Source organism: Peromyscus californicus, unplaced genomic scaffold (assembly GCF_007827085.1).
Source record: "Peromyscus californicus insignis strain IS unplaced genomic scaffold, ASM782708v3 Scaffold_7__1_contigs__length_154581171, whole genome shotgun sequence".
NCBI lineage: Eukaryota > Metazoa > Chordata > Mammalia > Rodentia > Cricetidae > Peromyscus > Peromyscus californicus.
Genome location: NW_026294595.1, coordinates 138,553,186 through 138,578,154, shown reverse-complemented (window position 1 = coordinate 138,578,154; position 24,969 = coordinate 138,553,186). Strand labels below are relative to the sequence as shown.

Genomic DNA, 24,969 nt, shown 5'->3' with positions numbered 1-24,969 from the left:
CACTTCTGTTGGTAGAGGGAACTTCTTGTCTTTCAGGTAGAGAGAGCAGCTGGGGGTCACTGATGAGCTTGTCTGTCTATACCCAGGCTCTGGGTATCTGAGCCTGTGGGTGTGATTTCAAGGACTGTGGTCATCAAGATATGTCTGAGAGGGTGTGCCAGTGTGAGCCTGCAGCAAGGTCTCAGGATCTTGAGTCTGAGGGTGTCTGCATCAGAATGAAACCATCCCTGTGGGTGACTCAGTCTGTATGGCTGTGTCTATAGGTATGAATGTTCTGAGGGTGACTGTCCCAGGTTTTGACATATAGGTCATCGCAGGAGGAGGAGTGCTAAGTGTCTGAGGTGGTCTGGGACTATGTTCTGTGTGTGGGAGACTTCCAGGGTGTCTGCAAACTTCAAGTGTGGGTGCATAAGGAGGTGTGTGTCTATCTAAACTTCTGTGGGGTTTGTGGGATCTGAGGGTCTCCGCTGTGTGGGAGGACATGTCCTGCCTGTTGTTCCCTGTAACTCTGCAGGTCTCTGTGTACCCTCTGAAGTTGCCAGTTGGTGTATCTGCCACTACGTCTCTAGGAGTCTCTGTGTATCTATAGATTGTCTGTTCAGGTGTCTATGAGGGTGTGTCTGTCCGGGTGTCCCTCCGCTCCCCCAGAGTGTATGAGAGCCTAAGATCTCTCTTGCTGAGTAAATACATCCTTGCGGGTGCTTGTGTATCTGAGGGTCTCCGTGTGAGCTGGAATCCTAGGGGGATCTGGCAGGATTTTTGGATTTCTTGGACTGTGTCCCTCTGTTCACATCTGGGTCTCTGGGTGAGGCCTGCTTGAATCGGGGTGACTGGCCACCTGCCTCTGGAGCGAGTCTGAGGACTCACAGTCACCGGTCAGAGAGGCCACTGGGGGTTCAACTGCATCAGCCGGGCGCAGACAGCCTTGCGGCGGGCTCCTGCACCTGCCGGGCTAGCGGCGGCGGCGCAGCCCGCTCCCTCGCGGCTCCCACGCCCCGCCCGCGGCGCCCCCTCCCCCGGGCCGCGGCGATTGGCTGCGGCGCTCGGCTCCGGCCCGCCCCGCGCGGCAGGCAGGCCGGGGGCGCCGCGGGCCAGAGCGCGCTGCGCCGCCACCACCGCCGCCACCGCCACCGCCACCGCCGCGAGCACCGCGCGTCTCCGGCTCCACGCGCCGCCAGCGTCCGGCCCTCTGCGCCCCGTCGCCAGCCCAGCCGCCAGCCCGCGGAGCCCCGGGCCGCCGCCACCACGCCGCGCGCCGTACTCCGCGTCAAGAATGGGGCGGCCAAGCTGCCCAAGCCGCCCGCCGCCGCCGCGGCCGAGGCTCCCGGCGCGGGCGCGGGCATGGAGCGCTCGCAGAGCCGCCTCAGCCTGTCCGCCTCCTTCGAGGCGCTCGCCATCTACTTCCCGTGCATGAACTCCTTCGACGATGAGGACGCAGGTGAGCGCGCTTCGGGCCACCCACCCTGGGAGGCTGTCCCGGGATACGGATGCCGGGGACCTTCGGGGACCCGGGGCGCCCGGGAGAAGCGGCCACTGTCTCCACTGCACTCCCGGTCCCGCCGGAATAGACATCCAGGGGCCCCTTCCACTCCCTGGGGACCCCAGCGGTCTAGGATAAGCTCTGGCCCTGCCCCTCTGCCCCAGGGACCCCTTGATCATCTGCACTCACCCTTCTCGCGCAGGTGGGCCCTTGGGTGGCCTGGACTCAACTCTCCCTATTTATGTGTACCTGCCCTACAGGACTCCCCCGCGACCCTCGTCTTGTTTCTGGACACGACTTGCCCCCACCTAAGTCTGGTATATGGCCCCTAGTCAGATCTTAGGGTTTAGGCCGCCTCACCCCTGGGCTTCCGACGTGCCTCCCAGAGGTTGGAGGTTGTGCGCAGTCCTTACCTCTCCGAGGTCTTTGTCTTAGCTGCATCCGGAGGCTCCCTGCCCAAGACCCCTGTTCAGAGGCCAAAGCCCTGAGTGCCCCTATTTTTCCTCGTTCCCTTCCCCCACAGGCTGAGGCTCCCGACTCTAATCAGATTGGGGCGGGCCGCGCAGAACTGGCCCGTGTCTGCTGGCCTTTCCTCTTTCCTCCCCAGGGAGGTGTAAGGCAGTGTAAGCGCTAACTACACCAGCGCACCCTCCAGTGTGTGCCCCTGACTCAGGTGCTCTTGTCCCTGGGGTGGCCTTTCTGGACGGGCTGAACCCAGCTGCCAAACCGTAGCTCAAACCTTCTGCTTCTAGGCCTGCAAAAAAACCCCAAAAACCAAAAACCAAACCAAATCAAACCAAAAATCCCAAATGATAGCCAGAGCCCAGGGCTGGGGAGGAAACCCTGGGTCCTGGGACCGGGCAGAGGGTACAGAGAGCTGTGAGTTTGGTTTTGGGGTAAAGAAGCAAATCCAACAACAGGTGCGGTACCTAGAAGATTTGGGGGAGAGGTCCCCCAAAGAGTGCAGGGTGAGGGGCTGGCATCAGACCCCAGTCTTTATTCCTTTATTCCATAAGCTGTGACCTTGGGCGAGTCATGCCCTCCGGAGCCTCAGTCTCCTCATCTGTGAAATGCGGATGACGCTGCCTCAGATACAAGGCTCCCTGTGGTGGGAGGCTGGAGTGAAATGGTTTTTGAACTGATAATTTGAGAGTATTTGAAGTCAATGAGGGGCGGGGGAGAGGAGTGTGCATGTGTGTAGGAACAAGTGGGTTCAATACTGATTAAAATATGAATTAGCACTCCGAGGGAAAAAAAGCATATAAGCATTACCCCAAAATTTTACTGCACAGCTTAAGGAATTCAAGAGCTCAGGTTTCAACTCCCTGCCGACTGGATCTTTCTGCCTAGGTTCTGTTATGAGGTGGAGTGGTGGGTAATGGGTGCTCAGGTACCAGTGACAGATGAGCAAAGGGAAATTCCCCAGGGTCTGTGGGCGGTGAGTGAATGGTAATAGCTGAGGCCAACACCTGATAGAATGTTGTTCTGTTGACCTGGGGGCAGGAGTTGGGGGTGAAGATGGTCGTTGTACAGACCATGTACTCACCATCTGACACATCGAATACCCGAGGCCCAGGAGCTCAGCTTCTCTCCGCAGATAGCTGAGGAGTGTTGTATTATTATTCTAGACAAGGCCAGGTGAGGTGGAACTGGGGAGGGGTCCCTAATGGCCTCTGCTGCAGCTAACTGAGAGAAGAAACCAGCTGTAGAGATGAGCGGGGGGTGGGGGGCGGCATTCTTGGGGCATCTGTGGAGAGAGAGGGCAAGCTTCCAGTCCTGAACTGATGTCAGGTTGCTCTCCTAAAGTTCGACAGACCACCTACTTGTGTCTCGTGAGTCAAACTGGGCAGGAGCACAGGTGTGTAGGAACATCAGAGACAGGCATAGTTTGGTTTTTCTCCAAAGTCATGCTGCAGGTTGTGGGTCAGGCACCTTGGCTCTCATTGCAAGATTCATTCTAGTTTCACTTGAGTCAAAGACAGCTTCGTTGAGAATATTAACAGCATTTCTAAACACCAATCTAATTGTCCCCACCTCCTAAATGAGTGTCTTTAAATTCTTGTATTTTACTTGTAAAGACCTTCTTTGGCCCTCCTAGGCCCCAAATACACAGGGTGGGGGTTGTGTATCTGTGAGAATGTGTGTGAATGGCTGAAGCCCTGGTGTGTGGTGTGTGTCTGTGTCTCTGTGTGTGTGTGTTTGTGTAACCCAAGGTCATCTGGTGTCTCATGCACAAAGCTGAGAGCAGAACCAGGTTTCCGGCTCTCTTCAGAACACCAGTAGCTTCTCTTTCTGGAGGAGGATTTTTAAAAAGCCAGATCTCACAGTGCAGAAAATGGTTCCCAGGTGAGGAGGCCTTGGGGTGTGGTTGGCAGCCTGGGGCTCTGTTTGGGCATCTCAGGCTCCCCACCTGCTCATCCCTAAGGCTGTCTCCAGCTTGGGAAGGAGGAGGAGAAAGTCTACTTTCATACCTGGAAGAATAATGATGGGCTGGTGAGAGTTGGAACTAAGAACCATTGGCCTGATGCTTAATTTCTCTTGATCGTCTCCTTCATTCATTTTCACCCAAAAGAAGAAAATTGGGCTTATTTCCTTTAAAACAGCACTGAACAGAACTGTTTCTAAAGGCAGTTGGAATAGGTTCTGGGGTCCTGGACAGGGATTGGCTTAACCAGAGGAGGCCAGCCCAGACTTGGCTCATCCTGACCTCCTCTCCTCTCCCGCTGGCCCCCTTAACTGCCTCTCTGTCCTTGGTGGTTTCATTTCTGAAGTGTGTCCCTGACAGGCTTCGGGCTCATCTGAGAGCCTCCCCTTTGTTGCTGTTCCCAACCCATGTCATCATTCTCCATCCATTAGATTAGGCCAGAGCCATCTTCAAGGCTCTCATGCTTCTCCAGCTAGCTTCCTGAGTCATAGGCTAAGGATGAGACTTTTTGTTAGCTTTAAGTGGGGCAGAGCACCTCCCTGCTTTGGACTTAGGAGTGTGGGCAAGCAGGGTAGGGAGAAGCTGCCCTCTCTTCCCATGTCTTTCTAGCACCCTTGAGCCTAAGAAGAGGATCACTGCTGGTTGCTACAATGCCTGTCAAGAGGAATCTGCCCTCATCCGTTCTAGATGCATCTCTGATGATGATGCTGTCTTGCCTTGTTCCCAAGGACGCTGGGGCTTTAGAGAGGCAGGCACTCAGGGAGAGTGGGTATTTCTATCCATGACTTTGTTGCCCAGCCTTACTGGCCATGGGTTTGCAGCTAGGGTCGGAAGGAGCTAGACATGTGACCCTGTTCTCCTCACCTACACAAGGAAGAAAATAATAGTGCTCCCAGTAGACTCCTTTGGGTCAATGTTTTAAAAATTATTACCATGTGCTACATATCTTTCTAGGCATTTAAGATGCATTATTTTAATCTTTCCTCATAACATCCCCATAAAATTAATATCCTGTATAACATCCCCATTTTCATATAAGAAAACTGAGGTCTAGGCAGAGTAATTCATTCAAGGTCATTTAGCCAGGAAGTGAGGGAGTTTGGGTTTAAATCTGGGAGAACTGATTCAAGCATGCTTGCTTTTAATTATGCTGCTTGCTATGCAGTGGTACCTGGCATGAAGTGGGTTTCAATACCTGTTAGCTCTGGTCTGTCTCATTAACAAGTGAAGAGTTGTCTCTGAGCATGGTCATAAAGAAGACCTCTGTGCATTTGGGCAAAGAAAATCCTGATTTTCAAAATTTTAGCCGTCATAATTTTAACAGATTAATTTTATTGCATTGTAGTTTACGAAGGTAAAACTACTGGGCCAGCTTTTTTTGAAGTGCCTAAAAGGTGGGTATTTCAGGGGGCTTGCGAGCCAAATGAAAGTGAAAAGCATTCTGGCTTACCGTTTCCCTCCTCTTTCTAATGAGTTTATTTGTAGCACATCCACAAGCCGGTCCCTTAGGGTATAGTTGGGGATCTGGGGTATATCCCCTTTGTAGTAGATACCAAAAGAAGTTGTTACATCAGGGTCTGGACCTGAGGCTAGTGTTCCTGAGCCTGACCAAATAATTTGGTGTCTAGTTCTCCCCCGCCCGCCCAGGAGAAGGGCGGAGAAGCTGGAGGAGCCAGCTCTGATTTGCCCATAGGATGGATGCTTCGATCCAGCTCAGGGAGGAAGTTACCATGGCAACACCAGCCGGCTACCAGTCCCTCTCCTAGCAGTTAAGGCCACATCTCTGGGCTGGAAAGCCCTTCATGGCACCTCCCTCTTCCGCTCAGACCAAATCTTTTTGAGGGGAGCATGTGGTGGGTGGGACCCACAAACTATTACCACAGCCCTCATCCCCACCCCCGGTTTTGAACAGAGGGGAAATGGAGGTGGTTGTTTGAGTTACTTGGAGGCTGTGAAGCTACCCATTTCCTGCCAGACAGATCTTGGCAGCGGGAATCAGGGTTCCAGTTCCTGCCAGCACCCCCAGGCACCTGGAATGACCACATTGAAATCTCACCCTCCCTCCCAAATTTACAGGATTTGGCGGAGTTTTCTTTCCCAGGCCAAGTGCTAACTTTTGTCCTTGAAATTTGACCCAAGCTTCATCTGGGAAACAAAATGTCCTGCTGCCCCTGCTCCTTCCCCTAGAAATGGTGGGAACAGAGTGAGTCTTTCAGCTCCAGAAGGGGGGCTGGGCTGTGTGCATGATTCAGGGAGCTCTAGTATATTGTATCTTCATGAGGGGGGCGCCTTAAAGCATGTGTCTAGGCTCTGGAGCCTCCTCTCCCTCCCTCACCCCGGGCGATGCCACATTCTGTGTCCCTTTTCTTTTCTGCCGTCTATTACCCACACCCCCAGTTTACCACCTGGAACTGTAATCTCCTTGATTGTTTTTGAGAAAGGGTCTAACCATTCACTGTGTAGCCCAGGCTTTCCTCAAACACGTGGTCCTCCTGCCTCAGCTTCCTGAGCACTTGGGTTACGGGTCTGCATCACCACACCCCGCTTTGTCATCTCCTGTAAAATTGGGAGCTGGGCAGAATTCTTCTAGATTTGGAAAACTCAAGCCAAGTGCCTCTACAGTTCAAGGTGATGAGCAGTAAGGTGAGCATGTAGATCCAGACACTCGAATCAAATTATCCTGAAGGAATCATCTCAGGAAAGCCAGGTGCAATACACACACACACACACACAGACACACACACAGACAGACACACGCACACAGCCTTGTACACGCACACAGCCTTGTACACACCTTAGACTGCTGCTCGGGTTTTCTCTGACCCCCAGAGCTCTTTTCTTCAGTCTCTTCCTTGGGTATTTCACCTTCCTCCTCATCCAGCTCCAACTTCCTTGGTTTGCAGTTACACCCCCTTACACACACACACACACACACACACACACACACACACACACACACACACACACTCTACTAGGGGAAGGGGAAGGAAAGATCCATCTGCCTTGGTTCCCTTTGGGGGATGAGGCCCATCTCTCTCCTTGCCACTCTCCAGTGCTCAGGCTGGAGACTGAGTTGGGGGCAGTTGGACTGTGGAAGAAAGTGGAACTGGAAGGCAGCACCCCCACCCCACCCCACCCAGTTGCTCTTCTGTCTCTAGCAGTTCTTCTACCCAATAGCCATCGCCAGCATACCTTTTAAAAACTGTCAGGAAAGAACCCCTTCCGGTCTCAAGGTCTGCGCCGTTCACTGTCTTTTTGTGAAAAGATCCTAGAGCTTGAATTTGACTCCACGGCCTGCAACCTCAAGCAATCTTTATCTTCCTAATTCAGGGTTGGGGGAGGGATAATGATCTTGGTTAGAGCATCTCTCAGGGTGGTAAAAAAAATAAATAAAATGACTGAAGGGCTTCCTTGGTGGTGTCCACTGCCTTCCATGATCTCATGGATTTCTGTATCAATGGCGGTGCTGGCTGCGGCTTCAGATACGCCCATTTTACAGATGCAGAATCCTAGTCCGCTGGAGCCATCGATGGGTGGTGATCTCAGCCCAGCTGTACTTGCCTGGAGGCTACCTTCCAGCTCTGAAGATGAGTTCCCTTGTGGGAAGGGGCTGTCACAATAGCAAATGACTAAGACTGGGGCCTGTTTGGCTTATATAAGCACCCCAGGGACTGGCAGCCAGCTACAGACCACCATTCCTGGGTGGTCCCCTTCAGCTGGCCAGCAGCAGCTCTGACTGCATGACCTCCTTGAAGGATCCAGTTGTCTGTCCTGGCCCTGAGGGCCCAGCCATCACCTGCCTCTGCAGAACGATGTAGGCCAGGACTAGATTATATTTAACGCTGTGCTATTTCTACTTGACAGCCCTGGAGCACCACTCCCCTCCTCCTTCCTCCCCCCTCCCCTTCTGATTCACTTGGAAACTGATGTCAGTGCCTTATTCTTAGCCCCCGTAATTGTAACTGCATTGAGCAGTGCGCACTTCATTAACAGTTTCTGCGGTGGGGAGTGAGAGGCCTGGGTGGCTGGGCAGGGACATGGGTAGAGGTGGGGACAGGGTAGGCACTGCTGGGACCCTGGCTAGCTGCCTGCTTTGGATGGACCAAACTGGGTGGGTTCCAGGACTGGCTTTCTAAGACAGGCTGTCCTGGAAGGACCGTTGGAAAGTAGTGGATAGTCCATTCTCCTCATTAGGCAGGGAAGGAAACTGAGGCTCAGAAGGGCAGAATGGCTTGCCGAGGTCAGATGTTCATGGTCCAGAATTTTGGCTGCTGAGCTTTTCCGGCATTTATTCATTGAGTTATTCAGTACCAAACTACATTCTAGGTGCTAGAGATGTGTTGGGGAGCGAGTCAGACATGGTTTCTGCTCTCATGGAGCTATGCCCTGGCCTGAAGCAAGCATATAGACAATAACTATATAATCAACTAAGAATACACATTTTCAGATTGTGTTAACTGATGTGGGATGAGATAACATCAAGTAGTCAGGGAAAGCTGAGGCAGTGGCAGCCGAGTTGAGGACTAAGTAACAAGGAGCCTGGCTTTTCCAGGTAGGTGTTCCAGGGCAAAGGGCCTGAGGTCAGTGAGACTTAGGGAACAGAAAGTAGACAGAAGTAGGGAGAGTCTGCTTAGGAGTCGGATCATCACAGCCTGCTAGGGAATGATCAGGGGCATCTGGTAGGGGAACTGAGGTCCAGAGTCGGGAAAGAAAAGGCCCCCATGTGAGTAGAGACAGCACAGGACCAAGAACTTCTCATATCTTTGGGTGCAGGAAGCTATGACTTTGAGTGCACAGCATGGCTTCTTCGGTGCTGAAGTTGGGAGGTACTGTGGAGTCGGGCAGGCCTCCTACTGCTCACCCTGCTCTTCCTCTTCCTCTTCCTCCCTGGACCCAGCTCCATCGCTTCTCAGGCTGACAGGGACCCTGGGGGCTTCCAGGGTGGGGAAGAGAGAGTGAAGCTTGGGCTCTGCAGACCTCAGGTTTGACTCTCGTGGTCCTGGGGGACCCCGGGGCAAGTCTTTGTGCCTCTCTGCACTTCATTTCCTCCTCTGTAAGATGGGCCATGCTCATAGACAACACCTCAAAGATGGCTGTGAGGGATGAATTATATAATGCACATCTCCAGAGCTGGACACGTAGGGTTGTGGCCTCTGTGATTGCATGTCCGATGCCCAGTCCGCAGCAGTTTTTAGCCAGTGGTGACTGCTATGGTTGTCCCATCAGTTTGAACAATGAGCCTCAGGATTACCTAGGTCTGTTCACAGGCAGACTGTAGACATTGCCCCGATCCAGGGTTTCTTGTTCAGTCTGGGATAGTCCTTGAGAGCCTTGCTTTACACCTTCTCTCTGTTTCCCTCTCTGTCTCTCTGTCTTGGGTCTCTGCCTCTGTCTGTCTGTCTGCCTGTCTGTCTCCTTCTCTGTGTTTTGTGTATGTGTGTCTTTGAGACGCTGCATGTGTACATGTGTATGAATGTGTAGAGGCCAGAGGTCAGTATTCCTCAGGTACTATCTATCTTGTTTTTTGAGTCAGGGTCTTTCAGTGGCTTGGAACTTACCAATATGCTAGGTTGGCTGGCCCTTGGACCCCAGGAATCTGCCTGTGTCCACTTTCCCAGCCCTCGGATTACAAACATGTCTGCCATGTGTGGCTTTTTAATGTAGGTTCTGGGGTGCAAACTCAGATTCTCATGCTTTTGTGACAAGGACTTTACCAACCGAGCATCTCCCCAGCTCAGATGAAGGGCCTTGGCATGTGCCTCCCCTGTCTCAGCGTTGGCTATTGCCTGCAGGCCCTCTTGTTTCTTCATGGTCTCATCCAGAAGAACCTCAGCTTTGTGAGACTCACAGTGAGCTCCCTGGATCCTCTGGGAAGCCACGTGAACCAGAGATGAATGCAGCAATGTGTCTTAGAAGATGTAACAAGCCGAGGGCTGGACACAGATAGCCCTGGGATCTCAGAGGGCCTAGGTCTAGCGCCTTTTACCAGATGGAACAGGACACTGCCCTCTCTTGCTCTGATGAAAAGTAAGCAGGGCCATGTGTGCATCCGCACGGTTCATTTGAGGACAGCGTTGACTGGGAAGAAGTAAGTCAAACTGATCATGGATGTAGAAGCTTACTGCTGGGAAGTGCTGCCAAGGGGCTGGCTGAGTCAGTTTATTGAGATGCCTCTGAGACAAGATGGCCAGTTTCTAGGGAAGGTTTAGCAGGAGGTGGACCTTGTGAAGTAATAAATTTCTTGTCTGGCCCAAATAAAACTCAAAATAGGAAGAAGAGGCACCTAGAGCTAGTTTACTGGTGAAGTGTGACCTAAGCAGATGGAGCGCTCTCTTGGAGGGGTGGCTTGGGGTAGCAGTGACCTGGGTCTACATCGCTGCAGCATGCTAGCCATGAGTCCACTGTAGGTAACTGGTCTGGGCTTCATCCTTGTGTGTTACAAAATGCTGCACAAAATCGAGATCCTGGGAAGATCTGAGGCTGTCTGTACCACATGTGGAGAAACAGGAGCTGCTGACTTTCCAGTCATTGTAGACTTTCTGGAAGGAGGCGACATGCATGCATGGCTGGTTGAAAGGTGGGAGGGTGGGAGCATGCCATAGGCTAGGGTGACCCAGTGCCTGGGTCTGTCTGGATGATGGTTCACTGTGCACCCATGGAGCCTGAGAGGCTACCTTAGGGGTCTGAACAGTCATGAATCTTGTATCTCCTCTGGTCACATCTGGTTGCGTGTGTGTGTGTGTGTGTGTGTGTGTGTGTGTGTGTGTGTGTGTGTGTGTATGCATATGTGTTCTGGAAGTTAGAGGATAACCTCAGGTGCTGTTCTTCAGGAACCTTCCATCTTGCATTTTTTTTCCTTTTTTTTTTTTTTTTTTTTTTTTTTTTTTTTTTTTTTTTTGGTTTTTTGAGACAGGGTTTCTCTGTGTAGCTTTGCACCTTTTCCTGGATCTTGCTCTGTAGACCAGGCTGGCCTCGAACTCACAAAGATCCACCTGCCTCTGCCTCCCGAGTGCTGGGATTAAAGGTGGCCCGGCGCATTTTTTTCCTTTTAAGTTAGTGTCTCTCATTGGCCTGCAGCTTTCCAGTTAGGCTAGGCTGTCCAGACAGTGAGCCTCAAGGACTCCCCTGTACTGGGGAGTACAAGGGATTTTTATTACCCATGATTTTTATGGGTGTTTTGGGGTCTTTACACAGCAATCAGTGCACTGAGCCCTCTCCCCAGGTGCCCCCAGGACCCAGGACCCCATCTTCCAAACGAGAGCCTGTTGGCCTTTATTTCTGCACTAGCGGAACCTCCTATAAAGGACCTCACGCCCCATTTATTTCCCAAGTTTCTTCCTTCAGAGTTTCTCATTAGCTGATCTTTGGTGGATGGATCATCAAATAATTTTAAAAATAAGCTCTCGGGAGGCAGAGGCAGGCAGATCTCTGAACCTAGTCTACAGAATGAGATCCAGGACAGTCAGGGCTACAAAGAAAGACCCTGTTTCAAAAACCAAAACCAAACAAACAATTTTAAAAACATATAAGGATTTTGGACATTAGTGTATGTAGATTCTGAAATTAAATGTATGAAAGGTCCGGTGAGAAGTGTGCTGGGCACCCCATCACCGCATCTTCCTGCTCCCTTCCGTATGTGTGCACTGGTACCAGACTTCACAGCCAGGCCCGTTACTGTTGTGGATGAAAACATCTGTGTTGGAACAAGCGGAATAGCACCAAAGGCCCTCAGAGAAACTGTCCGCCCACCTCCGGCAGGCCCACTCCCACAGCCACCACGGCAGTCTTTTTTTCCTTTATTCTGAGACAGGGTTTCCTAATATAGCCCTGGTCGTTCTGGAACTCACTCTGCAGACCAGACTGGCCTCAAACTCAGAGATTTACCTGCCTCTGCCTCCCAAAGGCGTGCACCACCACACCCAGCTTCTTTAAGGCTTCAGTATCTCCTTACTTTCCTGTTACCAAATTGAGTCAAGTGCCTACGGTGGTGTCTGTATCTGAGCCAGGCACTGTGAAGGCTGGATAGGAGCCGGATAATCCTGGGTAGCTGGAAGAACAGAGGTAAGGGCAGAAGGTGTGGTTCTGAGTCCTGGCCCTTCTATGTGTTGACTGAGTGACCATGGTGGAGTTATGTAACCACTCTGAGCCATCTGTAAAATGGGTTTATCAGAGATCCTTCTCACCGCAAAGGTGCCACGAGGCTTAAATGAGTCAGTATTTGTCAAGTGCTTTATGGAGAGCCTGGTGCACACTGAAAATGAGGCGTGCTAAGGCTTAGATTTTATAGGGTTTTTAAACCCTGGGATTGACTCAGGCTCTCTTGGATGAGGACCAGAGAGGCATCTTCATTTGTCCACAGCCCCACAGCAGGTGGCTAGGAAAGCCAGAAACACTGCCAGTGTTCCCATACTCATGACTCAGCCTTCCCTGACCCCAGATGTGCCATGTGCCATGATGGATGGACCCTGCTGCCACCTGAGGCTTCAAGTCTGTACCATACATTTTCAGCACTCAGTGTCCCCGGAAAATGCCACTTGCAGTCACCCTGGGACCGAGTGGGAGGATGTGTCACTGAATGGGACCTGCCGTGGAAATTAATTAGTGCCTCAGAACAGGTCTCGAGAAACATCTTTCATGTGCCTGGGCCCAACACCATGCTGGACTAGGAGTCTCTGGGGCCTCTCCAGCCTAGGCTAGGCTACCCTCAAGCCCCCTGCTCCAGGAAGCTGTAACTTCTGGTGGGTATCAGTGTTGGAGAGGAGGGACCTTCAAACTGGGCAGTGAACTGGGAGTCTCTTGCAAGGGAGGGTTTAGCACACAGAGGGCACCTAGGATCCTTTGGTTGTTTCAGGTGGAAAGCATATGGAGGCGGTGCAAACTCTCCCTCCTGCTTTACGAGTTAGCCTGAGCTTTGGGCTTGGCTGACGACTAGTAGGAATGACAGAGACGGATATGGGATGGGCAAGGAACACAGGAACCACACGGTATTCAGCTGCTTGTGCCAAGGGTGGTAGCATCGTAAACCAGCTTTCTGAACTCCTATGTCAATAGCCCCCCAGCTGGGGAGCAGACATACCTTCCAGGGCCAGGCAGCTCCCACCAGCCAAAGGTGGGGCTTTAAAGACAGGAGAGCTACTTGGGGGGTGGTGAGGGTGATGCTTGGTAAAAGGGTATATCCAGGGCACTGATGGGGCCCAGACATCAGGGATCCTCTAACTGGGGGAAGCAGGTGAGCCCAGCTGTGTCCTGGCCCATGCCTAGGCAATGGCATGTCACTTGTCCATAGTTCTGTGAGGCGGGCCTGATTATCTCAAGAGGCCTATTTATGAAATGAGTCTCTGGCTTGACCCCTGTCTTGGCCAGGGCCCTTCATCCCATGAGAGCTAGAGCCTAAGCCTGAACCCAGCCCAGTGGTCTCTTCTGCATTCTGAGTCGCATTTCTAGTTCTTCTAGAACATGTATGTGCATCTGATGCTTCTCAAGGCTTCTTTCCCAGTGCCACCTTGAAGGGCATCCGTGATGACTTCCACTTTGCATCTTCCAGGCACAGAGTACTCCATGCTGAAAAAGGATTTCAATCTGCTTGATCTCATAGAATCTCATGGAACTCTGGCCTGAATTGGAGAAGTGGGCAGGCTGCCTGAGGGGATGTGACAGCTCCCAGGAACACTGATTTGTCATGGGGCGACCTGGATTTGAGATCTCATTTCTGCCAGTTTGCTGGTTGGATGACCCTGGGGGCATGTCATTCTCCTCTTGAACCCTGGTTTCCTCATTGGCTGAGCAAGTGTGTGGTTATAACACAGCAGCTAACCTGTGAGTTCAAGATGCTGTGTGAACCCAGAACTCTGCAGGGCGCTCTCTGGCTGGTCACTGGTGGAGAAGCTGAGAAGCAGCGATGGTCCCCATGCTTGCGGAAGAAGCAATGTATGCATAGGGAATAGTCTCAGTTTAGGGGTCCTCTGCAGAAGGGGCACAACAACATTTGCCCTGATGTCCACTGTCCACGTTTAGGTTTCCTCAGATGTAGACTCTGAAGATGAGGATTCAAGTTTAAGCAGCAGAGAAGCCTCATGGAGCTGCTATTTTTTTCTGAGTTGAAAGTCAAATAGTGATTGTGTATTGTTCATACAGTTTACAGAAGTGGTCTGTGATGCCCAGGAGGGAACTGAGGAAGTGAGGCAGGGAAGAAGCCAGGACATCTTTAGGCTGGTGACCTCTGAGTGAGGGAGACTGGAGGTTAGACTTGCTGGAGACTCTGAGGAGACTCCATAGTACAGGGCTACTCTGTGAGAGGCCAGGCAGAAGATATTTTGGTCTTTTCAGGTCCTGGATCTCTCTTGCAACTTTTCAACCACACAGACTGTATGTAAATGAACAGAGACTGGGTCCTAATAAAACTTTATTGACAGGCGAACTTAGTCTAAGGGTTATAGCTTGAGAACCCCTAGAGTAGAAGGCTGACTTGAATTGTCTACCCAGAACAAAGGAGCTGGGCTGTTTATGCTTCAGCTCCCTTAGTAATGGGAGCTGGGGTGGGTGCCAAGAGTGGATCGTGGTCATCATTTCCAGCAGATTGGGGGGCACTGAGAGTGTATCATAGCCATCATTTCCAGCAGACTGGGGCGTCACCCTCAGGCAAAGAAATGTAGGTGCCGGTAAGAGAAGTCAGGACAGGGGTGTGAATCAAGGGATTGGCCACAGCTCACTGTAGCTAGGGGTGTGGTTTGCTTGACCACTAGAAGGCAGTGTTGGAGAGAAGGCTGAAGGAGGAACAGGACAGCAAGTTCAGGGCAGGGGTTTATTACTTCATATTTCTGTCTTTAGCAAGTATTTGATGCTCCTTGGCTCAAAATGGCTTCTCTACACCTGATGCTGTTTTGTTTTTCCACACTCTGGACGGAACCCAGGACCTCACACATGTTAAGTGAGTTGTGTCCCCAGCCCCAGCTGATGATCCCGTTCTAGCTTTTCACTTCTGTGCCTCTGCTGGGCTGTCCTCTCTGGGGTGCCTCTCCCGCTCTGGGAAGCACTGCTGATCCCTCCACATGTACTGCAAGTTCCCATGGTCCTTTGCTTTTCCCTTCTCCAGGGACTTGTGTGATCCTGTGTCCCACCCGGGGCACTGGTTTAGGACAGGCAGTTCTGGCTCCCAAGCCTCTTCCTCCCTTCCCAGCACCTCATTCCTGTCTTTCTTTCTCTAGTGGTTGCTGTTGCCAGACCCTGTTCTGGGGACCCCAGACAAACTCCCTCTCATTGTCTTCATGGAGTTGTTGGTCTGGGGCAGGGGAGCAGGGAGCGGTTGATATTGGACAGCCCAAAGACACGACAGATGGTTCCGTCACTCCTGCGTTATGAGGCAACATACCAAAAAAAGGCCATGGCAAGGGAGCTGACCCTGGGGAAGACAGAGGGGACAGCTAAGCTGAGACCTGGGGGGTGAGTACAGTTGACCTTGTACACGCAGCAGAGGGTTAGAGTGGACAAGAGGCCTCTCTACTAAGCTCCGATAGGCAGCTGTGGGGACACAGGTGAAGTCCTGGATTCTCACAGTTTGGGTGATTGTTCTTCCCATTCCTCTCTCTCTCTGTCCCTCTGTCTTTCTCAGGCATACACACACATAGAAATAGTAACCTTAGGTCTGTCCATGATAGAGGTATGGGTAGATTCTGCTCTCTAGTCCATGTCTTCCAGGGATTCCCCAATAAGATGGGGCATGCTAAAAACTGAGGGCTTCAGAGTCAGGAGCCCCAGTCAGGCTCCCACTGGTAATCGGCATCCTTAACTAGGTTATTTGCAACTCAGAGGAGATTCTCTTTCTTGCTGTAGAAGGAGGGAAATACTAACTAGCCCTACTCACACGGTGCCCATCACCTCACTCACTCATTGAAGCCCCGAGGCTGTCCTACGGAGAAATCATGATGCTCCTTGCTTTACAGATGTGAAGTCTAAGACCCAGAGTGGCAACAGAGGCCACCCAAGACCACAGCAGGGGTCAGAGGCAGGATTCCTGTCCAACTGCCTGGCTCTGGAGTCTGAGCTTAGCTTCTTGACTTTAATGCCATCTCACAGGTCAGGAGAGAGGAGCCTTCACCCAGTGCCTGAAACAGTGCTCAGGAAATGTTAACTTGTCATTGTCTGCAGCTGTCAAGGGCCCTGAAGTTGGAAATGGACTCGGTCTTTTGAAAGCCCAGAGAAAGGACTATGTGACTGATGGGGTAGCACATTGGCTCATACTTCATTGTTATCTCTTACGCCTGAACTTAAGGGCAGTTGGAGCCCTTGTTGACTTTTTAGCAGGCATGGGATGTGACACTTAGACATGGGTTTTGCAAATCTTCAAAGACTTCTTTGGCGTCATGGGGAGGAATGGAGACGGAGGTCAGGATTGGTCCCCTTTGCACATAGTGATTCTTCTCACATGTGTGGGCCCTCGGCCAGGCCCGTGATGGGCCGTTGTCCAGGCTGCTGCGTGGGCCAGGGCACCGGAGAGAAGGCACGAGTGTGTCACCAGGCTGGTCTGGTGATGCTCGGAGGCAGGGATGTACCGGCTGGAAGGCAGAAACAAATTACTCTCCCAGAGCCGAGGCCGGGCCAGTTCCTGCCGTGTTACATTATTAAATTTGTAATCTTCGTGCTAATACTTTCCAGCAGTGAATAAGAACCAAATTTGAAATGCCGGCTTTACATTTCTGGAATGGGGTTCTTTGTCAAGAGCTCTTGAAACCCATAATTTCTCTCCAGAGGTGACTGTCAAAGTCTTTTTTAAAAAATTAAAATAATAATAAAAAAGGAAAACTATTCTTTAGTTAAAGGTTGAGGCCAGAGGGGTTGACCCCAGCTGTATGTCTCCAGTCCCAAGAAGGACTCAGAATCAGGCCAGACCTGTGGATGCTCAAGTCTGCCTTAGAATTTGAACTCCCAAGTCTGGGCTTTGTGGGGGAAGAGAGTGAGAAAACCTTCAGGCCTGCCTTGCCTCCCCTCCCCCCCCCCAGAGTTGTCAAATGTCTAGATTTGTGAAAGAGCCTGGTAAAAACTGAGTCACGGTCTCAAAAGGATCAGCCACTGTTCCCATGACCTGCAGGTGGCTGCTGGTGGCCGAGGTTCGTCGCCTCCTTGGTCCCAGTTCTTCACCTGATGTGGGTGGGGTGGCCAGACTTCCTGGTTGCTCTGTGTGACCCTCCTCCAGCCAAGCCCTAGCTCATGGGTATGAGGAGCCTGAAAGGGGATATGCTCACCCACCTGGCCTTTTCATGCTAGGCCAAGCTCCAGGTCTAGGGACCCCAGAATGCCCTGCTCACACAGCCATGAGCCAGTGGGTCTATCCAGATTCCTTCCCTGTGTTCATCCCAACTGAGAGGGGACTCCACCACCGATGACCACACCAGTGACCTTGAAGGTGCTCCTTGTGTAGGTGAAGACAGCATGCAGGTGTGCAGTGGGGGCTGGAAATGGAGAGCAGGGGTGGGCTGTGGCTGAAATCCAGCACCCTCCTCACTTCACGATCAGCCTCGGGACTCTGCGGAGTCTAAATTTGAACCTGCCCCTGCCTTCAAGGTCATTATGAAGACATATTTCTCAGAATAGAAGGAGGGGACATATTTTATTTAGTAGCCCTGATTTATAACTTTTAAATATTTAGAATAAGTATGAGAGCCTCGTTTGGATCCCTGCCAGAGCCCTACATATTAGGGGCCTTTACATCATCCTTTGAACTACGAGTGAGACAGTCTGCTGGACTCTTCCACTCTTGTGGTCCACATCATGGGCTCAGGAGCAGGAGTCTGGCTTAGATGGCACTTTTGTGCCCTTCAGGAAAAGGTGTATCTTCTCACACCCTGAGATTCCTCCTCTAGGAGGGTGAGTTGGGGAAAGACCCCTAGGTCCTGTATCTGCAGCACACACTCAGTGACCAGTAATCCTGCCCCTCTGCCGTCGCCACCCTCACCTAGACACCTTTGTTCAGGGCACAGCCTGTCTGAGAGTTCACAGCTTCCTCTAGACCAGACCCATGGAGGAGCCGCCATCAGGACCCAAAGGGAAAGTGCTGACGTTCTGGACTCCTGAGCTGTTCTCCATGTTGAAGGCATTCTTGTCCAAACAGGAGTGTATGCTTGTGTCTGCCAGCTATTCCGAGCACTTTACCTCCATTATCCTATCGAGGCACCAGACTGGAGGGAGAATACAGTGTCACAGCCATTGTACAGATGGAGAAGCCAAGGCACAAAAAAGACAGCCTTGAATTTGGTTCAGGATTGTTCAGTAGTAATTTCAGATTCCCATCTGCCTGGTCTTTCTTTGAATCCGCTAGTCTGACCTCTGTCCTACACTGCCCTTCATCATTTAAAAAAGTTTTTGTTTTCTACATTGATCCATTGATCTTGTGTATAGGAGAAGGGCACGGCACTTGTGCACATGGAAGTCAGAGGACAGCTTACAGGAGTTGGTTCTCTCCTTCTGCCTCGTGGGTTCCAGGAATCACACTCAGGTTGTCATGCCAGGCCACCTTTCATTGATGCAGCCAGCAGACACAGTCACTTGTTCCTGTGTGCTGTATCCTGAAGGGGTTGCTATGGATCCAGGACCTTCTACTCCCCAGAGCAAAGACAACAGGCAAAAGGTAACACGTTCCAGGGGAGGGCAGTGCTCCATTGAGTGCAGGATGCTGAGAGCCACTGTGGTTCAAGGTGCTTACTAGCTGCAAGGTCTGGGCACAGGATGGGCTTTCTGAGAACAAAGCAGATATATTATTTATGTCTCCTGGGAGCAAAGTAGGAACAGTAGAAAGTAGATACAGGGAAAGAGGGTAGCATGGCTGGGTTGGAAAAGGCCCCAGAGCTTTGCTCAGTAACACCCTTCTTGGAGACCAGAATTACATCGTAATTTTCAGATCTTATTGGTCTGATGAGATGGGTGGGACTTAACCTCCCCCTTCACCATCCTTGTGAAATTCAGAGAACGGGGATGGAGAGGGGAAGAGCCAATCATTCATACTCCTCTGACAGGTTGGGTTAGACCTTGACTCTGAGCATCCCCGCCTATGATCTTGTTCTAGTACAGGATACCTTTCATTCCCAAGAAAAGCGGATTTGCCATTTATCATTTTAACTTTTGCATGTGTGTGAGTAAATGCATGCATGCGTGTGTGTGTGTGTGTGTGTGTGTGTGTGTAGGGGTGTTGCACCCTGTTTCTGAACATAGAGGTTAGAGTTGATGTCAGATGTCTTCTTCAATTGTTCCCCAAACTTCTTGTTTGAGGAAGGGTCTCTCATTGAACCTAGCACTCACTGATTTGACTTGATGGGTTTGCCAGGAAGCTCCATGAATCATCTGGGTCCACTTCCCCAGCACTGAGGTTACAAGTGTGCACCGCTACATCTGGTTTCTACATGAGTTACTTTACTGGCTGAGTTATCGCTCCAGCTCCACATTGTCGTTGTTGTTTTGTTTTGTTTTTTCAAGATGGGGTTTCTCTCTGGAGCCCGTTCTGGAATTCGATCTGTAGACCAGGCTGGCCTCGAACTCACAGAGATCCTCCTGCCTTTCCCTCCTGAGAGCTGGTGTGCACCACCACCGCCCAGCTCCCAGCTCCACGTTTTAACTTTAACACGAGTTATAAACACATGTACCATTCCCACTGGCATTTCCTGCATACATGCTGCACTATCAGGTGCTGTGCTGAAGATTCACGTGTGTTTTCTCGTGGTTTCTGGTGTTCCCAGTATCCGGGGCTGCACACACAGCCGATAGACACCTGCACTGAATTCCCCTGGCTTTTGAATGCTCAGGCACTGCAGGGTGTGGTCATAGTGGAAACTTGAGGAAAACACAGAAAAAGCAGATAAAAAGAAAAGAAAAACAACTCCAGAGCTGATCAATTTTAGCTCTAGAATCCATGTTGGGGGGCCGGGGAGAAGCCAGGCATGGAGGCACATGCGTGTTATCCTAGTACAGAGGAAGTAGAAACATGCAGACTCCTGACCAGCTTCATGACCAGCCACCCCAGCCTGCTTAGTGAGTTCCATTGAGAGACCCTGTCTGAAAACACAAGGTAGGCAGCTCTTGAGGAATAACTCTTGAGATTGACCTCAAGTCTACACACACACACACACACACACACACACACACACACACACACACTACAAAGGGGGGAAATTCTAATATTTTAGTCCAAAAGTAGAAGAAAGCAGAATGTACTGGAGCTGTTTTCAGAATAGAGACAGAGAGTGGACGCGTGCACGTCCTCAGGAAGACTTGTTTAAACCAAAGCAGAGTTATACTATGACGCTGTTTTGTAAGCCGAAGCCACCACCATTCAAAAATCACCTCAAAAGGACCTTCACAGGCAGGTCTCAGTCGGATTTCTAGGATCAGGTCTAGAACTGAATGCTGCGGGCTGTTGGTCACGGCTTGTCCAGGCCGCACGGGGACAGCACAGGGCAAGCCGCTCAGCCTGATGGGCCATGGTGCGTATCTATCCCTGCTTTTCCAGTCTTTTTCTTGTAAAACCAATCAGTAAATAAAATTTAAACTGACAGCCCTCCCCAGGATTTTATTCTGTGCCTGGCCCTGCATTTCTATGCAGAAGCAGAAGGCTTGGGAGCTATAAATAGCCCCAGCCTCTTCTACACAGTGGCAAGAAGCATTTGTAGGTTGTCTCCTCCCAACCTGGTGACCTGGATTACTTCCCCCCTGCAGTGGCTGCGTTCCTTACCGCCTCCTGTCTGTCCTGCGTGGAGCAGAGCAGGCCCTGTTGGTGAGTAGTTCCTGAGCACCTACCCAGGGCCACACCCTCTGGGCTGGGCGCTCAGGCTTGTGATAATAGCCCTGTCTTAGTCTTCTGAGGCAGGAGGCAGATAGATGTAGACACAGTGGTCCATGGATGAGATTTTGGGGGGGGGGGTGTGGAAGCTCAATGAGAGACTTCCCAGCTCTGGGAAGCAGGGGTTGCTTCCTGGAGGAGCCCGGGAGGAAGCAGCCTGGGAGAAGGAGCTGGTGGACCAGTGATCATGCTGGATACAGTCCTGTACAGACTCACTCTTCTCTGTTGCTAAGCAGACTGCACATAGTAAAGGTGAGCCCTGTGTTCTGTGGGCCCGGTGGTTCCCAAGGCTCCTAGAGTCCAGTAGTCTTAGGTGAGGAGGATGCCCCACTTTTACTGGTCCTTGATTCCATGTTTTTCTGGATTCCCGGCTCAACCTAGACAATCAAATATCTCCATGAAGCCTGGGAACTCATCGTCTCATGCATCCCCTGGGGATTCAATATGCTGTCCTGTCTCCATCTAGGAACCGCAGCTCAGTCCCTGATTTACCTGATGAATGGGGGCACAGTCTCTCTTGGGGTGCATCCAGTGATAGGAAAGGGGGTTCATAGCCTCTTGGGGTTCCTGCTCACCAACAGGCAGCTTCTTCTTGTAGCCAAAGTCACCTTCATCATCAGCCCTCCCACAGTGATGACATGGATAATTCAGCATGCATAGCAGATACTTTTGTTATCCACAAAATAACTGCTTTGGGAAGCAAAAACAGAAACAAAAACATGGATCTCAAATACACTCAGACCTGAGTTCAAACATCTCCCTTCTTTATTATTGTCCTACCCTAAGGCTGTGTCTTTGTGTCTCAGTGTCTACATGAGTAAGCTAGGGGACATAATGCTTCTTACAGTCAGGTCCCTGGAAAGACTAAGTGTGTGTGTGTGAGCAAGGCCCAGCACTATCATTACTATTATGGAGCACATTTGAATGGTGAAATCAATATCCAAAAGGTTTTCATTGAGTGCTTAGTATGTGACTAGCCCTGCCCTGGGTGATGGACACATTGTGAGCAAGTTAACAAATGGCTGTTATAAGTATCAGCATTGTTAGCCCCACTTGGTCGTGATGGTGGGGTGGGTAGGACAGTGTTCTTGATGAGAAGACACAGGTCAGGTAGTGGCGCACACTGTGGCCCCAGCACTTGGGAAGTGGAGGCAGGAGGACCAAGAGTTCAAGGCCAACTTGGGATACATGAGACCCTGTCTCAACAAAACAAAATAAACGAGTAAGATGGAGGAAAGAGGCAGGTTAGAAAAGCTGGGGTAAGGTGGGAATCATGTCCTTTACATCTTTCTCTCCTTTTCTTTACCTTCACCAGATTATTCTGACAGTCCCTATGGGAAGGGAAGAAGGAAGGGGGCTGGCAGATCATTTTGAACTGGACACAGGGACTTCTTCAGCCTCAGCCCCTATCATTTCCGCTGTGCTGGGCCATTCAGGGACAGTTATAGGAGCCTTCTTCTCTCTATACTCAATACCACTGGAGGTCTAGTTATGATGCCTTTGGGCATCTTGCAGGTGAAATGGGTCCTTGGGGCCACATGTACCTGGTTATTCAGTCAGCTTGGCCTCAGATCTGCTCTCTCAGCTGCAGGTGTAGCCAAGACCCTCTTCCCTGTACGGAACCCCCTCTCCACCCTTAGTCACAGCCTGAGCCCAAGTCTAGGCTCTCTCAGATTTCTGAGGCTCAGGACTGGCACTGGCTGGCTGTGAAATGTCCCCTGTTGTCAGTGTCCTGCCCCATACAAGGAAGTGAGAAGTCAGCTACTGTGTTCCCTCTTCTAGGGAAACTGGGCTTTGGGCCTGCTCTTTCTCCACGGGACAGAAGCTCCTGGCCAAGAAACCTCAGACAACCCCAAGGAAATGAGAAAAGTGTTGTAGCTTAAAATGCACCTGTGGTCAGACTGCATGCGTGTCCATTGCTGGTGAGGCGGGTCTCAACTAATGCCACCCTCGCTCTCGTCCTTCTGTTTTGTTTCTCTGCCGTGATCCTGGCTTGGCTGCTCCTGGTCCACTTCATTTGCCAACCTAAGTCCTGACACCTGGGAACCCCAGTGTTTACAAAGTACTTATTTTCAGTTCATAACCTTGAACGTCACGGAGTTTTATACAAGTGGAAACAACTCTCAGTAGGTTTTTCAAGGGAGGCCATGGGATTAAGAACGCTGAAACTTGTGCTCCTGGTTTATATGGAATGGGACTGGGTGTGTTAGAGGAAGACGGGGCTCGGGTCCCCGCTGCTGGTGGTCCTACCCCAACTCTGCAGAATGCAGGCAATGTAAGCCTTGTCGAGCCTCGGCTACCCGTCTATGAAGTAGGCATCGGACTCAGAGAATGCAGGGTTGCCTTTCCCGTCATCACAGTCAAGGTCATCATCACTGTGTGTCAGGCCTCCTGACTGGAGGTCCTGTCTTCCAAACTGTGCCTTCTGTCACTTTTCCTTTCCTGCATCTTCACAAGTTTACTTCATTTTTTTAATAGTGTGTGTGCGTGTATGTCTGTGTGGGGCACTGTGCACATGTGTACAGGTGCCTGTGTAGACCAGATGAGGGTGTCACATCCCCCGGAATTACAGGCAGTTGTGAGCTGGCTGATGTGGGTACTGGGGACCAAACTTAGGTCTTCTGCCAGAACAGGAAGTGCTCTTAACTGCTGAAACATCTCTCCAGCCCTCTCTCCTGCATCTTGAGCTTGTCTAGTACTATTTCCCCTTGATCACTATGTTCTAGCCACTCTTGCCAGCCTGTGTGTGTGCACACGTGGGTGTGCAGAGATACATGTGCTTGCTCGCACACGCAGAGGTCAGAGACAACCTCGGCTGTCATCCCTCAGGTGCCGTCCACCCTGGTTTTGTTTTTTCTTTAAAGCAGGGTCTCTCCTTGTCCTCGAGCTGTCTAGTGACTCCCAGGGATCCCCCTGTTACAAGTGTAAGCCACCAAGCTCAGCTGTTGATGTAGGTTCTGGGGACTGAACTCAGATGCTTGTGTTTGCCAGGCAAGCACTTCACTGAACGAGTCATTTCCAGCTTGCTCATTGAGCATGCCATACAGAAAGCTGCCATGGGGTTTTTTGGTCCCTCTCCTGGATAGATATTCACAAGGTTATTCCTTTACTCCCGTCAGGTTCCTTTGGCTTTTGTTTTCGGTTTTTGGAGGTAGAATTTTGCTATGTAGTCCAGGCTGTTCTTGAACTCCACTGTGTAGTCCAGTTTAGCCTTAAACATGTGACAATCCTCCTGCCTCAGCCTCCTGAGAGCTGGGATTACAAGTATGTGATGCCATGCGCTGCTTCGTTCTTTAGTTCTTTACCAGCTTCTCATGGTGAGGCTGCCTGGCCCTCTGGGAAAGCATCTTCACATATGAGTCCTCTTGTTGACGTCTGTCACATCTGCTGTGTGCTGACTTTTGTTGCCCGGGTGAGTTCTAGGGCCTAGGATAGTGCTTGCCATATAAAACACGTTAAAAAAAAATACCTCATGAGTAGATGAACTCGTGAATGGCTCTTGTCTGGTCTGAGGTAGGATCCTCTGGTCTCTCACACTCCACAGACACCTGTAATGTAGTATTTCAACAAACTGATATTTCCCTGGAGGCTCCCTGTGTCACAGTGAGCCTCAGGTTCCTGGGATAGAGTGTGAGTGTGAACACCTCTGAGGCAGTAGGGGCCTGGCAGGTGCCACGGCAGGGCTCCCCTTAAGCACTTCCTGTACTTGTAGCTGGCCCTTCCGACCCATTGGCTGTTTCTTTGACCCAGATTGGAAGGCCCAGGGACAAGGACTTCGCCTGCCATGCACAGTGCTCTGCCCGCCCCCACTAGGACAAGAGCACATGCATGTGCATCTGGTGTCTGAAGAATCGAGGCCAGGATGGGACCAGCTGACTGACAGGACTTAGATATACCCAGGTGGGGTGACTGGCCCTGCCTGGGAAGGCGCAGGATAGAGACAAGGGGAGTCTCATGAGAGGTGAGGCCCCTCCTGTCCCTTGGCAGATTGCCTGATGCCTCACTTGGCTACCCATGTGGCAACTTGGGAACCATGGCAGGGTGGTGGCACCCCCTCCCTTGGGAGCTGGGTGGCCCTGTATTTCAGCTTCTACCTGAACCTGTGTCCTTGTAGTTAAAAATAGACAGGGATGGGAGTACAAGGACACTGTGTCCTCTGCCACCAACAGGGACTCTGCTCCCTCTTCTCAAAGAGAAGATCAAGGAAGGCAACAACTTAAAAAAAAGCACCCCTCCCTGTTA

At 51.2% G+C, this 24,969-nt stretch overlaps 1 protein-coding gene across 2 annotated transcripts in view; it reads left to right on the top strand.

Annotated features, from left to right (window-relative positions):
* Positions 1-1,203: 1,203 nt before the first annotated feature.
* Rims4 (regulating synaptic membrane exocytosis 4) overlaps positions 1,204-24,969 on the top strand; it is a 63,261-nt gene continuing 39,495 nt past the window's right edge. Inside the window, exon 1 of one of the 2 annotated variants that reach the window (XM_052723384.1) lies at positions 1,204-1,438. In XM_052723384.1, the coding sequence (XP_052579344.1) occupies positions 1,342-1,438 (97 nt within the window). In that variant the 5' untranslated portion in view covers positions 1,204-1,341. The remainder of the gene's footprint in view (positions 1,439-24,969) is intronic. The other variant, XM_052723383.1, reaches the window with a different exon arrangement.